The sequence below is a fragment of the Eutrema salsugineum genome, unplaced genomic scaffold (genome assembly GCF_000478725.1).
Source record: "Eutrema salsugineum unplaced genomic scaffold, Eutsalg1_0 scaffold_13, whole genome shotgun sequence".
In the NCBI taxonomy this organism is placed as follows: domain Eukaryota; kingdom Viridiplantae; phylum Streptophyta; class Magnoliopsida; order Brassicales; family Brassicaceae; genus Eutrema; species Eutrema salsugineum.
Window position 1 is genome coordinate 9,353,545 of NW_006256885.1, and position 14,884 is coordinate 9,368,428.

Here is a 14,884-nt window from a genome sequence, read left to right on the forward strand (position 1 = left end):
TATTAAATTTAAGATTGTACCAATAAAGAGATGTTTATTTTTGAAGTTTAGCAACCTTTCGAAAGTCTTTCGTAGAGATGCCCTTGTAGCCTCTATACTATAATGGGATATTTGGTGTAGTTGAACCGTGTCACATTAAACATTGTTTCCTTGGCCTATACCTGTTTTCAAACTAGGGACCATCTTCTGTTTCTGATCTGTTGTAATTGTTCTATTTATATTTTATATAAGCACAAATTGGCCTGAAATGAATTGAGATATTTCATGTTTCCTTTATATTTGATCCAATCTATGTATTTTTGTAAGAAAAACAAGTATCGACATATATAATTACTGTTTGGTTCGAATAATTCAGATGTTGTTTCAATTCTAACGGATATATGTATGAACTGTCCAATATCTGAGATTCTAAATTAAAAACGAGTAGCGGATTTTTAGATTTATCAATCATAAATTATGTCATTCGATTTGGTTGATATATCCAATTAAATACTCCATGATTCGAGTTGCTTTGGATAGTTCACCAACACTCGATTCGATCACCTCGAAGGAAAAAGTAATTCAACTTTTGATAACATCTAAACTCAGTCTTGATAAACCCTTAATCGAGTATGTGAAGAAGAATATGCACATATTAATATATTATTTTTATTAATTTGTTCCCTAGGCTGAAAAAGGCCACTTTTCTCCATGTGTCTCTATTATTACAATCATCATCCCTTTTTCACTTTCAAGAGTTAGGCATTTCTCACCACTACTGTTTTTGTTCATCATTATCTTTCCTCACATTATTTATTTGTTTGTTAATTTAAAATCGTTTTACTCCCTAATGTTACCCGTTGAACATTTAATTATGAATTAAAAAGAAAATCCGTGTAATGAAGACACCAAGCTCCGTTACTTATACTAAAATTGGGGTTATATAGTCCCCCAACTATCAATGCTATGATTCATTACTTTCTTTATTTATATATTTACAGTAAAAATAGTTTCAAAATCATTTTCTCCGGTCACCTTCCCCGACCAATCCTTTCTTCTTCTTCTCTCTCGTTATAGGGCGTGGTTCCTTGACCACCAAGAAAGCTCTTTGTCCTCTCACTCTTCTTCTTCTTCTTCTTCTTCTTCTTATTCTGCCTTGTTTTAGTTTTCCAGAACACGATCCGGCGGTTTCGATGCCTCCCACATACTTTCCTCTCCGGTGGGAGAGCACCGGCGATCAGTGGTGGTACGCTACTCCGATTGATTACGCTGCCGCCAACAGCCAGTACGAGTTAGTCCGTGAGCTCATCCGAATAGACTCCAATAACCTCATGAAGCTCACTTCCCTCCGCAGAATTCGCCGCCTCGAGACCGTCTGGGACGACGAGTCCCACTTCCACGACGTCGCCGCCTGCAGATCACGCGTCGCCAGAAAACTCCTCGCCGCCTGCGACCAAGGATCCAAGGTGAACACTCTTCTCCGGTCTGGCTACGGCGGCTGGGTGATGTACACGGCAGCCTCCGCCGGAGATCTATGTTTTGTCCGCCATCTCCTCGAGAGGAATCCTCTGCTCGTGTTCGGCGAAGGAGAGTACGGCGTCACCGACATCCTCTACGCAGCTTCCAGAAGCCTAAACGACGACGTTTTCCGTCTGATTTATGATTTCGCGGTTAGTCCGAGGTTTGCCGGCAACGGCGGTTTCGATAATCAAACAGGAGAGACTCCGGCGGCTTACAGAAGGGAGATGAAGAACAGGGCGGTTCACTCTTCTTCTAGAGGAGGCAATTTGGTAATTCTCAGGGAGCTTCTGAGTGAGTGCTCTGTTGAGGATGTGTTGGCCTTCCGAGACAAACAGGGCTCAACAATTCTCCACGCAGCCGCCGGAAAAGGAAAAACTCAGGTCAATAATCTCTCTCTCCTTGAAAGCTTAAGCAATTGGTTTATTTTTGAGAGATAAGATGCAAACTTTTACTGGATTTTATTTTGACTTAATGAATGCGATACTAGCACACTAAACTCAAATGATAGAGCAGAGATTTTGGCGATGCTTTCAGGTGGTTAAAGCGCTTGCGCTTCATACGGTTTATTATTATTGGACGCCATAGACAACCAAGGGAACACGGCTTTGCACGTCGCAGCCTACCGTGGCCACGCTGATCTCGTGGAAGCTCTGATCTCGGCCTCTCCATCTTTGATCTCCGCCAGAAACAACGCCGGTGACACTTTCCTTCACGCCGGAATCTCCGGTTTCCAGACCCCGGCTTTCGAGAGGCTCGACAAGCACACGGAGCTCATGAACCGCCTCATCAAGTCCGCTGCCTCCAAGTCCCCCTGCGATGTCGTGAATTATAGGAACAACCAAGGACGCACGGCTCTTCACTTGGCGATCTCCGGGAGCGTTCCTCTTGAGTTCGTTGAGATGCTCATGTCTGTGAAATCCATTGATATCAACATAAGGGATGCTTCTGGTATGACTCCGCTTGATCTCATCAGGCGCAAGCCGCAGTCTCCCACGTCGGATCTCCTGTTTCGACGGTTGGTATCAGCCGGAGGGATGTTCAGCTGCCGTGAGCAGAGCATCACAAGTGTGGTCGCGTCTCACTTGAAGGACAGAGGAAACTCTTACAGCCCAGGAGCTCGTTTCGGGACATCGGACGCTGAGATTTTCCTAAGCGCCGGACTTGAACTTGAAGCTGTGCCTGACAAGACTGTTGTCACTAGGCACGTGAGATCCAGCTCCTGTTCCATTGAGATTGGTCGTCATCAGCTAAACCTGACGGATGAGAATCATCATCTCAAGATATGCAGAAACTCTTCTGTTAACGCTGCAACAGAGAGGTTGAAGAGCGTTTTCCATTGGCCGCGAATCAAGAAACAACCTGGACATTCCAAGAACGATTCTGAGATCAGCATCATTTCTACAGCTGCTCAAGAAACTCATGTGCCTCTCCGACAGAGATTCTCAAAAAGCAGCGCTTCGTCTCCTGCTCTTCCTAGTAACAACAATAAAAGAAGTTTGTCCGTGAGAAGTAACCAGTCGAGTCCAAGGGCAAAAAAGAAGCGGTTTGGTTCGGCGCGGTCTCGTTCGAGCTCTTTTTCGAAAATATCCATCCACTCTTCTTCCACTTCTTCATCTTCGAGCATGGTTGATCTTAAACAGAAGGGAGTGCTGATCGATGCGAACATAACCGGACCATCTCGACTGAACCGGCCTGAGCCGGTGAAAAGTAAGTTAGCCGAGAAGCAGGGTTCGGTGAGGAGCAGATTAAAGAGCCATTACTTCTGCTTTGGCGCTTCAGCTTTGTCTGTGAAAACGCCGGTTACGGTCTTGGTATAACGCGGTTTTTTTGGGTGTAGAGCAAAACCGGATTGACATGTGAGAGAACCAAAAGAAATAGCATTGAAATGTAGTCGTTAATTATGGTTTTATAAGTGCAATCTTTGGATATATATTGATTGTAAACTAATCTTCTGCATCTAATGAATTCTAAATGATTTGTTTTTCTATCCACACACACACACACAAACAATCAAAGAAAAGAAAAGAAGAGATAAATCAAGTCTCAGCTCTGGCGTAAGAACAACTCAAATCAGGGTGGCACCCACCTGACTTATTCATCGATCTTAAAATGACCACTACTTATTTATCTCTCTTTGAAAACTTGATTAATTTTTCTATCATTGACTTGTTCAACCCGAGCTTTTTCCAATAACTTGTTTAACACGACACGCACACACACACGATTCTGAATCTAATGCTCTTTCTCCCGGTCTGGTTATTCCATGTCATTGGTTCATTCAACTAACCAAAATTGAGAGACTCGCAGCCATTTGCATTCGTAAATTTGAGTATATTAGGAGACTGTAGAAATCCTAATAAAATATATGAAACAAAAGGCTAGATCAGGCTAAAATGGCTAAAAATCCAACTAACTACAGTATGTAGTAGTATAGTAGAAAATCATAGTTTGTATATTTTATTATTTTACAAAAACAAACTCTCCAACGGGGAATCTGATTCCACTTTTTGTACACTCAATCGATTTCACCCTCTTCCACTTCTTCATTGCCAGGAAACTCAAGCTGATGCTCAGCTGCTTCATCTTCATCCTCATCATCGTGTTTCATAAATAGCCCCAGCTGCTCCAGAGGATTGCTGCCTCCAAACCCAAAAACACCCAACCCATCAGCATCCTCCTCTCCTCTTGTTATATTTCTCAAATGCTCCTCCGTGTATACCCTTGTTTCCAGCAGTTCCAAATCCTTGATAAACCTTGAGTCCTCGTTTATTTCAACCGACTTCTCCATCTGTTGTTGTGAATCAAAATCATATATACTTCTTTGACTCAAAACAACCAACCAAACCAACCAACTTTTCTTTTTACCTCAACCAATGCCTGTCGCGCTGCTTCTCTTTCAAGTTCCAGTTTCCTCTTTGCCTCACTCGCAGCTTCAGCGGCAGCTTCTGCCTCAGCTTTTCTTTTAGCTTCTTCGGCTTCCTTGGCTTCTGCTTGTAACCGTGCTTTTTCTGGGTACCCAAAAACAAACAAACAAAACATGACAAATTTTTTATATGTTCCCTTACTTTGAAAACCATCATCATTCAGAAACTTAAACTAGCAAATCAAGATTATTACCTTTCTTCTTTTGCCATTCGAATTCTTCCCTCTCACGTCGCAATTTCTCTGGGTCTCGCTTCTCAGTCTGATCTCAGACATACAATTTATTCAGCAATTAATTTCCAAAGTCAAAATGGGTCACCAGGTCAGAGCTCCACAAACACAGCTAACCTTATTCTGAGTTTTCTCTCGAGCCTTCAAGATTATATCCGCAAATCGGTTTTTCAATAGAGCAGCCCTGTAACGCTTTTCTGGAGGTAGTTGCTTCTCATTCTGACCGCTGTTTCCTAAAGTATTAACGGGTCAATAGTAAGATGCCACCCCCAGACATTAGAGCAGAAACATTTTTCTGCCACACTCTTGAGCTTACCATCTTGACGACAATCTGCCCCCTCAACAAAACTTAGCTTCTCATCTCTCGATGCATCTTCCAGCTGATCCAGTCCACTGATGGAAGCTGCTTTTAGAAAAGGAATAAGCAAACCAAGGGTCAAAATCAACAAAATACTTAGACATCTTTCTGCACCAAACTTAAAATCTGCTCACGTTTCCTCCTTGTCGCTCCATCCAAGGGAGATTCCGAATCCATGCTTTCAGGCCCCTGTATCAGGAGATGAGAGGGATAACGAAAATAACCACAATTAACCAACTTCTGGCAAGGTATCTCAGAATAATTAGTGTCATCTGTCAGACATTAAGCACGATTAGGATTTGTAACGTGACCATGACAACAGTTAACCAACTTCTGGCAAGGTATCTAAGACTTTTGTAGAGGCACAGATATCATCAATTATGATCCACATTAACATTTACCTTTGGTGTCAATAATCTTGTGGTTGTAGGATCATCTGGCACACTCTCCAAGCACCTAGAGCCTAATATGCACCAAAAGAGGAGATGACATAGGTTAGAGCACTCCAAGAAATGATATGATGGCTAAAGTAAACAGCAAACAGAGACAAAGGAGTAAAACAAGCAGAGAATGCAACAGGTCTACCACTATCAAACTAGGCGTGTCATATGAGCTGCTAATCAGCTAATAGCAAGTACAAAGGTTCCACTTCAAATGAAACTACAGAGTAAATGATGAGGGTTCTAAATTGACGGCCACTTCTGATAAGAGAGTACATTAAGATGGTTCCAAGGGTGAAAGTACAAATAAGAAGTGCAACAACTATACACCATCTACAAACGTTCCATAGAGAACAAGACCAACATAATGTAGCTAGATGAAGATAACGCACCGTTGGAGTTCCCCACTGCCATATCCGTCTCTGTCCTTTCAGGAGAGATGCAAGATATAGGGTGCTCATTATTACCAACGTCAATATCCTCGTCCTCCATTTCACTCCCTGCAAGTAAAAAGGACGAAAATGACAAGTTAATCATACAGCTGGACGTAAGGCCTTTTTTCAAACAGCAAAAATACAATGTATGCTAACCATCACAGTGCTGCATCAATGAACTCCCTGGCCCTGACCCATGCAAAAGCTACATCAAGGAAAATTTCGCTTGTTTGTCAGTCATGTTATAAAATGCATCAAACATGAGATATAGAAGTAGAATTACCTCTAACTCACAAGGTTCACCGTTTGCATCTTTATTCTGATTTTCACGCAAAAACTCATCCAAAAGATCCCGCAACTGGAACAAGGCATCATGACTGAGATCATTAATGTCAATTTCAATCTCATCGTCTCCACATCCCCCTTCCTTGGAGCTGTGATCTCTAAGGAAATTAAATATATGTACAGGGAATTCTGTCAGGGAGCCCAAATCTCTGCCAAGTTTTACTTTATCTTCATCTGCCATAACCTGTTTAGCAGGCTCGACGAAGCTGTCATGGTTCACTGCATTCATCTTTCTCTTCTTAGGCAAAGGCTCAGGCACTGCAAACTCTTTGCCAGCAAGAGTACCCAAGTTACTTGGTTCAGATTTGGTTCTGGATGACTTCTTCTCAATAGTTTTCCACCTCACTTCAAAAAACTTGCTGAGAGTATCAGCCATCATATAAACGTCATTGCCTGGCGGGTTATAAGTCATTGCATTGGAGAAAGTAAGACGGACATCAGCACAAAACTCTGATGGGCTTGAGTATGTGCCGGAGGTTAACTTGCTCTTAACAGTTCCTAAATCCATTGGATGCTTGATAATGGTGAAATAATCAGGTATGTTCATCTTGACCACATCAACGGGAGTTTTAAAGAGCCAACAAAACTGATGCGACATCAACCGTTTGAGGAGGGTCTCACATTGCTTCATCCGGAGCATTGTAGAAGTGGAGACTGGAGCTGGTTTAGCAGCGCTCAAGGGAAGAACTTTTTTCCCAGGCCCAGTAGAGCATCGTGAAATTCCAAAATTCTTGGCTCGAGGCACATTAGACGCAGGTGTACCAGTGAGACTCAGCTCGATATCGTTCTGAAAAGACCGTATCTGATGAAGCTCCTGACGGAGCCTTTGGATCAAAGTTTTCCTTTCCGATGATGACAAGGCAGACAATGGTAAAACCATTCTGGGGACACCAAAGGTTTCATCTTCGGGACAAGTAAACTTTTTTTGTAGACAATCTAAACCATCGGAAGCATTAGGGCTACGAGAGCCTTCATCATACCCACAGGGATAGTAGTCTCCAGGGAAACCACCATTCCTCACAGTCATCTCGCCAAATTGTAAGAAAAAAGGAAAGACGAGAGACTATTTTTAACCTGCACAAATCAAACCCATTAAGTAAGACGTATCAGTTTTGGAATTCATATGATATTTCCAACAATTCAAACATCGAGCCCACGAGCAATTCCATTGGGAAGTAAACACTCAAATATTACTCGGAAAAAAAAAAAACAACTAACCGACTCGAAATCCTGGGCAACCGAAGATCAAACCGCAGAAGAGCCTAGAGAAGCGTAAATCTCGAACGAAACCCTAAAGTTTGTTGTAGAAGCAGGTAAAGTAGAACCCTAGAGAGGTAAACAAACGGCGAAGACGACCGAGAAGTAGAGAGAGATAATCATAAGAAGCAAAAGCACAGCTCCTCTGTCTCTCTCTCTACCCTCAAGTGTCCAACAAGTCCACCCTAGCGAATCGATGCAGCGACTACGCCGTTTTGATATCACGCCGGAGAACCGTCGATTTAAAGAGTAATCTCGAATGGACAAGCACGTGTGTCGCTCGTGCGGAAGAACTTGCAATGAGAAAATATTTCGGTGATGCAATCGTCCTGGGCTTATGGGCTTTATAGTTATTGGACTTAATAATCATTGGGCTTATAATGCAACAAGAAAGCCCGAAACACCTTCCCTTCCTCTTCGTCGTCGTCTTCTTGTTTTTGTCAGAGAAGAAGAGGAAACTCAAATCAGGTTGAAAACGAACGAAATGGAGGACGAAATGGAAAGGTCCGTTAAACTTTTAATTGGGCTTTATTGGGTCTACAGATAAGCCCAAATTATAACTCGACCGTCCGCTGTGAAAGCTCAAATTACACCACGCTGTTTTACCGTCGGAAAAGCTTCCACTGTTTCTCCTCCTCCGTTCGTCTTCTTCTTCTTCTCCTTCGGTTCTTCCATGTTACATCCGAACACAGATATACAGCAAAGCAAGCTCAGATTCCTCGCCTCGGATCTCGACTTTTAGTATATTCGATCCGGGAATGGACATTCTTTTCGCCCAGATCCAGGCCGACCTCCGCTCGAATGACGCGCTTCGCCAGTCATCGGCGCTTCTTCAGGCGCTGCAGCAATCCGCCGCCGGACGGGATATCTCGGTGATCGCTAAGTCTGCAGTGGAGGAGATTGTTGCCTCCCCGGCATCGGCTGTTTGCAAGAAGCTCGCATTCGATCTCATCCGATCTACCCGCCTGACTCCGGATCTTTGGGACACGGTTTGTTCAGGTGTGAAAACTGATCTTCATTTCCCGGACCCCGACGTCACCGCCGCTGCCGTCTCCATCCTTGCGGCACTTCCGTCCTTCTCGCTTCCCAAACTCATCTCTGATTGCAGCAGTGAGATTGCTTCATGCTTCGATTCCCCATCTGACAACCTCCGTTTCTCCATCACTGAGACACTTGGCTGCATCCTGGCGCGCGATGATCTCGTTACATTGTGCGAGAACAACGTGGGTCTCCTCGACAAGGTCTCCAACTGGTGGGCTCGGATCGGCCAGAACATGCTAGACAAATCCGACGCTGTTTCCAAGGTTGCCTTTGAATCCGTAGGCAGATTGTTCCAGGAGTTTGACTCCAAGCGCATGAGCCGTCTTGCTGGCGACAAGCTCGTAGACAGCGAGAATTCCCTGGCCATCAGGTCCAAGTGGGTGTCTTCCATGGTCGACATTGTATGGAAAAAGAGGAGCGCTTTGATGGCTAGGTCTTTAGTCCTTCCTGTCGAAACCTTCAGAGCCACTGTGTTCCCTCTCGTCTTTGCTGTAAAGGCTGTAGCTTCGGGTAGTGTCGAAGTGATAAGACAGCTTTCCAAGGCTTCCTTTATTGCTGCGGCTAATGCCACGGCTGTCGATTCCAACGCCGAGAAGCTGGTTGGCGTCTCCGATCTGGTCACCCATTTGGCCCCGTTCCTGGCTTCCTCTCTGGATCCGGCTTTGATTTTTGAAGTGGGAATTAACATGCTCTACCTGGCAGATGTTGCCGGAGGGAAGCCAGAGTGGGCTTCACAGTCCATTATTGCAATTTTAACACTCTGGGACCGCCAAGAGTTTTCTTCTGCTAGAGAGAGTATAGTCAGGGCGGTGGTCACCAACCTGCACTTGCTTGATCTGCGCATGCAGGTATGTGGTTTCCTTGCTTCTTTCAATCTTCGTTCTAGTCACCGATTGGTTGTGTACATTTTATCTTGAAGCTACAGCTCATGAATTCTGAACCATTCATTTTGGAACTTGTTACGAAGGTCTCTTTGTTTAGAAGACTACTGCTTATGGTGAGGAACTTGAGAGCAGAATCGGACAGGATGCACGCCTTAGCCTGTATCTGTCGGACAGCTCTATGTGTTCACCTTTTTGCCAGAGAAAGTGCCCGAAGAGGTCAGAAGCCCCTTACTGGGACAGATATTATTTCTCTATTTGAGGATGCAAGAATAAAAGATGATCTCAATAGTGTTACCAGTAAAAGCCTGTTTCGGGAGGAGCTGGTGGCCATGCTTGTGGAAAGTTGCTTCCAGTTATCTCTACCTCTGCCTGAACAAAAGAACTCGGGTATGGAGAGCAGAGTGATTGGTGCACTAGCATATGGCACTGGTTATGGTGCTTTGAACTGGACCGAACCAGCCCTTGAGGTTGTGGAAGTTTGCAGGCCTTGTGTCAAATGGGATTGTGATGGCAGGACGTACGCAATTGATTGCTATTTGAAATTGCTTGTTAGGCTCTGCCATATCTATGATACCCGAGGAGGAGTGAAGAGGCTTAAAGACGGTGCTTCGCAGGATCAAATATTAAATGAGACCCGATTACAGAACTTACAACGTGAGCTTGTTAAGGATCTCCAAGAGGTAATTAAGCCTCAGCTTAAAGTTAGCAATTAAACTTGGAACTTTTATGTACAGTATATATATGTTTTGTTTTCCTTGAAAAGTTATAGCTATGCCATTTCTTAAGTACTCGTTAATACCATTCTAGAGAGGAACTATTGTGTGTTGACTTTAAACGTGTTTAAATTCTTATTTCTCCCATGTATAAATCTTGCTCTTAATTTTGCAGGTAAATACCCCAAGAATCCTTGGGCGTCTTATATGGACAATCGCAGAACATATTGATCTAGAAGGTCTGGATCCACTTTTGGCTGATGACCCTGATGATCCTTTAAATATTATCATAGCAAATATACATAAGGTTCTCTTCAACTTGGATGCCGCTGCTACTACATCAAATAGGCTGCAAGATGTTCAGGCAGTCTTATTATGCGCCCAAAGGATGGGATCACGTCATGCAAGAGCTGGCCAATTAATAACCAAAGAGCTTGAAGAGTATAGGAACCATGCTGCTGCAGATACAGTTAGCAAACATCAAACCCGTTTAATTTTACAGAGGATCAAATATGTTTCAAATCTTCCTGAAAGAAAGTGAGCTTTCTCCTTGGCTTGTAATCCTTTTCTTATTTGATTTTTAATGCGTTTCTGGATTGAATCTCCCTCAACCTGTTGTTTTCCAGGTGGGCTGGAGTTAGTGAGACAAGAGGAGATTACCCTTTCAGCCACCATAAGCTTACTGTTCAGTTTTACGAACCATCAGCTGCTCAAGACAGAAAATTAGAAGGTTTAATTCACAAGGCCATTTTAGAGCTTTGGAGGCCAAAGCCCACTGAATTAACACTCTTCCTTACAAAAGGGGTCGACTCGACTTCTATCAAGGTTCCTCCCACAGCATATCCCTTGACTGGAAGCAGTGACCCTTGCTATATAGAAGCTTACCATTTAGCAGATACAAATGATGGAAGGGTCACTTTGCACTTGAAGGTTGGTATATGGTCTATGTATCTTCTATGTATCATCCTGCAGTTTACTTGAATACTGATAAGTTGGCAAAGTTTGGCGTCTCAACACCTCTTATACTTTGTGTTCAGATAATTAATTTGACAGAGCTTGAGCTGAATCGTGTGGATATACGGGTTGGATTATCTGGTGCCCTATACTTCATGGATGGTTCTCCTCAAGCAGTGCGGCAGTTGCGTAATCTTGTCTCGCAGGTTGCATTTCAGTCTTCAATGTTTATATACTCCTATCTCTTTACGGTTCTCTCATACCTAAAAGTCTTTGTCTGTTGAGAACCATTTCTGTTTTTTTTTTTCTTTTTTTTTCTAAATTTACAAGTTGATCAGTTTGAAATCTATTAGCTGTATTTTCATCCACTCTGTGCTTTACTCTTGTAGGATCCTGTACAATGCAGTGTCACCGTAGGTGTCTCCCAATTTGAAAGATGTGGTTTCTGGGTTCAAGTCCTTTACTATCCATTCCGTGGCGCTAGGGGAGATTATGACGGTGATTACATAGAAGAGGATCCACAGATCATGAAGCAAAAGAGAGGTTCAAAATCAGAACTCGGAGAGCCTGTGATCTTAAGATGTCAGCCTTACAAGATCCCACTGACTGAGCTTCTTCTCCCGCACAAAATCTCACCAGTCGAGTTCTTTCGTTTGTGGCCTAGCTTGCCAGCTGTTGCAGAGTACACTGGCACATATATGTATGAAGGAAGCGGTTTCATGGCGACCGCGGCACAACAGTATGGTGCTTCACCATTTTTAAGCGGGCTCAAATCATTATCCTCCAAGCCATTCCACAGAGTCTGTTCCCACATTATACGCACAGTTGCTGGATTCCAGGTGAATTTGTCAGATCCAGTGTGCTCTTGTAGACCTGCTTGTTCCTCCTCACACTTGTAAACCTGTATTAGAGGTTTGATAAACCTTTGTCTTGTTGTCATTACAGCTTTGTTACGCTGCAAAAACGTGGCATGGAGGTTTTGTGGGAATGATGATTTTTGGGGCTAGTGAAGTGAGCAGGAACGTGGATCTGGGGGACGAGACGACCACCATGATGTGCAAGTTTGTGGTTAGAGCCTCAGAAGCATCAATCACAAAGCAAATAGAGTCAGATCTTCAGGGATGGTGCGATGATCTAACTGACGGGGGTGTTGAGTATATGCCAGAGGATGAAGTGAAAGCAACAGCAGCTGAGAAACTGAAAATCTCTATGGAGAGAATAGCTTTGTTAAAGGCAGCTCAGCCGAAAAATATTCCAAAGACGGAGGATGAGGAAACCGAAAATGAAGAAGATGATGATGATGATGAAGAAGAAGAAGAAAAGAAAAAGGAGAAAGAAGAGGGAAAGGAAAAGGAAGAGAAGAAGAAAAAAGAAAAGGAAAAAGGAACACTATCTAAGCTGACAGCAGAAGAAACAGAGCACATGGCGCTTCAGGCAGCAGTGCTCCAAGAATGGCACATGCTGTGTAAAGATAGAAAATTTACCAAAGTTAACTAACACAACCTGAGAGAGAGAGAGAGGAATTGCTGTTTCCAAGATGAAGGTGCTAAGATCTTTGTATTCTTTTGTGTGTGGTTTCTTCTTAGGACTAGAGATTTTGTCTTGATCTTTGTATTCTTTTGTGTGTGGTTTCTTCTTAGGACTAGAGATTTTGTCTTGATCTTTGTATTCTTTTGTGTGTGGTTTCTTCTTAGGACTAGAGATTTTGTCTTGCTGATGAAGTAAAGAAACAAGGTTATTTATTATTCCCACTCTTTGTGTAATCTTGTCTTATTCTAAAATTTAGCATGATTGAAGCTTTCCCCATTTTCAAAGATTAATTGCCCAACAAGAAAGGGAGAAGATAACGATCCTTCTGTAATCATGCAGAGGTTCTGATATGAGAGATGGCTCTGTTTTGCAACGAAGAAACTTGACCACGTGTTCTGATATATCATTGTCTGCCAACCAGAAACAGAGCCGTGTCTATTATTTCGTACTCAATAAAGAAGAAAACCTTATGATCTCTTCTTACAGATGATAAGACGACTCACATCACTATGCAGGTACTTGAGAGGGAGTCCTCTTCTTGCCTTTCTTTACCTCTGTTCCACCATTTTCTGCCAGCTCTGCCTTCTTTTGGGCACGGATCATTGCTCGCCTTGTGCGCGGTCTCATCTCTCTTACTCTACGAGGCGGCATCACGAATGGCTCGAGTGGCTTGTCCCCAAAAGGATGCTCATCGCCTTCAAATATCCTGAGCTTCCGATCTCTGTCCTATATACCCACATGAACAAACAAAAACTCAGCATGTTCTTGTTGGAAGCATCAAGTACTCTTTTTTTTTTTAGTGGAGCAAATTTGTAAAGCAACAAATACTATGCAAGCAATTTACCTAGGAAGTGAGACTAGCAACAAATAGTCGAATAGGCAAGCTGAGAAAATGTAATGTATTGATAAATAGATAACCAGTTTGTAAAGGTAAGCAAAATGGCCAAACAAAGAGTTCAGAAGCATCTTCCTTCCAACCCTAAATCATTCGCAAGACAAGAGTATAACTAAAATGACAAGAACGGCTTGTTATAACAAGTAAAAGCAAATCCAGGGGCGGGGTAATTTCTAGTATATCAGAGAAGTAAAAGAGAGGGGAAATCAATAGAAAATGGGTCAGTCAATAAGTGTACTCACATCACGCAAATTGTTACTTGGAAGCATACGCCAGACAGCCTTACGGATGACCTCTGTGGGGTCTTTGGCCATCTGATCTTTCAGACTCCGTTCTTTCAGGTGTCCAACGTACCTGCAAACAGAGATTATTTAATTAGAAGAAAGATGGGAGATACTAAGCCAGAAAAACAAAAAATCACTTTTTGGAGGTGAAGGAAGAGGAACATTTAAAAAAAAAAAGGAGTGGGGGGGGTGCTTGCCCAGTATGCCAGCGGTAGAACTTGTCGGTGAGCTTTCTTCCTGTGATGCCTACTTCCTTAGCATTGAGAACAATACAAATGTCCCCATCATCGCGGTTTGGACAATAGGTAGGCTTATCTTTGGCTTGAAGCACAGTTGATATCTGAGATGCTAGTCTACCGAGAACCTAGCGTATACAAGAAGATGTACGAAATTTTAAAAAATGAAATCCTGGCCATTCAGATTTAACACAGAGATGGTTCTAAGGGGAGGAAAGAAACGTTGAGAAAACCTGGCCTTTGGCATCAAATACTCGCCAACGAAGACCGTCGAGATTGATACGCTTTATACCTGCCATAGCTTTCTGCAAGAAAAAGCGAATAATGAGCTACATAATTCGGAATAATCAAAGCTGGTCCGTCCTGTGTTTGTAGCATCTTGGGTGTTATATTCTAACTTAAACTACAGTAGGTCGTCCAAGGTTCAGTGACAGGTGATGAAAGAAGGCGTATACTGTGCAAATCATTCGTTTATTACCGACAGTAATCTAAGGATGGAAGAAACAAGGAACGAATAGAATTAAGAAACAAAAAGTACCTTTAAGTTGCCATTGAATGAGGCAGCAGCTTGATTCGCCATCGTTGTGCCGAATCCAGAAATGAGTAGTTCGGGTAGAGAATGGCAAACAACAAAACTAAAATCCCAAATCAGTATAGTCAGTCATACGGATTCAAATAGCAAAACGACGACGACGGCGGCGGCGAGAAGGGAAGATCTAAGAGCGAGCTTGAAAAAACAAAAAGAGGGTTTTAGAAGGCACAACAGATGCCTAGGGGTATTTTTGGTAGTTTAATATGTACAGACCCAGCTCCGCATTTTTATTCATTATTCATTCATCATATACGGACATATAAGGAAG

At 42.9% G+C, this 14,884-nt stretch overlaps 4 protein-coding genes across 6 annotated transcripts; 2 read left to right on the forward strand and 2 right to left on the reverse strand.

The window, feature by feature from the left end:
* The first annotated feature begins 1,145 nt into the window (after positions 1 to 1,145).
* Positions 1,146 to 3,479, forward strand: LOC18024176 (ankyrin repeat domain-containing protein 50). Its single transcript, XM_024159306.1, is given in 2 exon segments — positions 1,146 to 1,880; positions 2,016 to 3,479. Coding segments are annotated over 2 exon segments (2,010 nt in total). The 5' UTR covers positions 1,146 to 1,172; the 3' UTR covers positions 3,318 to 3,479.
* Positions 3,480 to 3,816: 337 nt separating this feature from the next.
* LOC18024177 (transcription factor GTE11) lies at positions 3,817 to 7,698 on the reverse strand. 2 transcript variants are annotated; one of them, XM_006408481.2, is made up of 11 exons: positions 7,449 to 7,698; positions 6,169 to 7,304; positions 6,042 to 6,090; positions 5,844 to 5,951; positions 5,413 to 5,474; positions 5,146 to 5,200; positions 4,970 to 5,056; positions 4,771 to 4,886; positions 4,618 to 4,684; positions 4,366 to 4,508; positions 3,817 to 4,288 (listed from the first exon to the last, which is right to left on the reverse strand). In XM_006408481.2, the coding sequence occupies exons 2-11, from the start codon at positions 7,255 to 7,257 to the stop codon at positions 4,016 to 4,018; spliced, it is 2,049 nt and encodes a 682-aa protein (XP_006408544.1). In that variant the 5' UTR covers positions 7,258 to 7,304; positions 7,449 to 7,698; the 3' UTR covers positions 3,817 to 4,015. The 2 variants fall into 2 exon arrangements, with proteins under 2 accessions (XP_006408544.1, XP_006408545.1); XM_006408482.2 differs by having other exon boundaries at positions 4,970 to 5,059.
* Positions 7,699 to 8,245: 547 nt separating this feature from the next.
* LOC18024178 (protein TPLATE) lies at positions 8,246 to 12,824 on the forward strand. The gene is made up of 7 exons (XM_006408484.2): positions 8,246 to 9,376; positions 9,496 to 10,092; positions 10,301 to 10,662; positions 10,752 to 11,055; positions 11,163 to 11,285; positions 11,469 to 11,918; positions 12,025 to 12,824. The coding sequence occupies exons 1-7, from the start codon at positions 8,246 to 8,248 to the stop codon at positions 12,574 to 12,576; spliced, it is 3,519 nt and encodes a 1,172-aa protein (XP_006408547.1). The 3' UTR covers positions 12,577 to 12,824.
* Positions 12,797 to 14,847, reverse strand: LOC18024179 (50S ribosomal protein L13). Of its 2 annotated transcripts, XM_024159061.1 has the most exons (6): positions 14,563 to 14,847; positions 14,258 to 14,329; positions 13,986 to 14,152; positions 13,747 to 13,858; positions 13,113 to 13,335; positions 12,797 to 13,019 (listed from the first exon to the last, which is right to left on the reverse strand). In XM_024159061.1, the coding sequence occupies exons 1-5, from the start codon at positions 14,602 to 14,604 to the stop codon at positions 13,117 to 13,119; spliced, it is 612 nt and encodes a 203-aa protein (XP_024014829.1). In that variant the 5' UTR covers positions 14,605 to 14,847; the 3' UTR covers positions 12,797 to 13,019; positions 13,113 to 13,116. The 2 variants fall into 2 exon arrangements, with proteins under 2 accessions (XP_024014829.1, XP_006408548.1); XM_006408485.2 differs by having other exon boundaries at positions 12,980 to 13,335.
* Between the last annotated feature and the right edge of the window lie 37 nt (positions 14,848 to 14,884).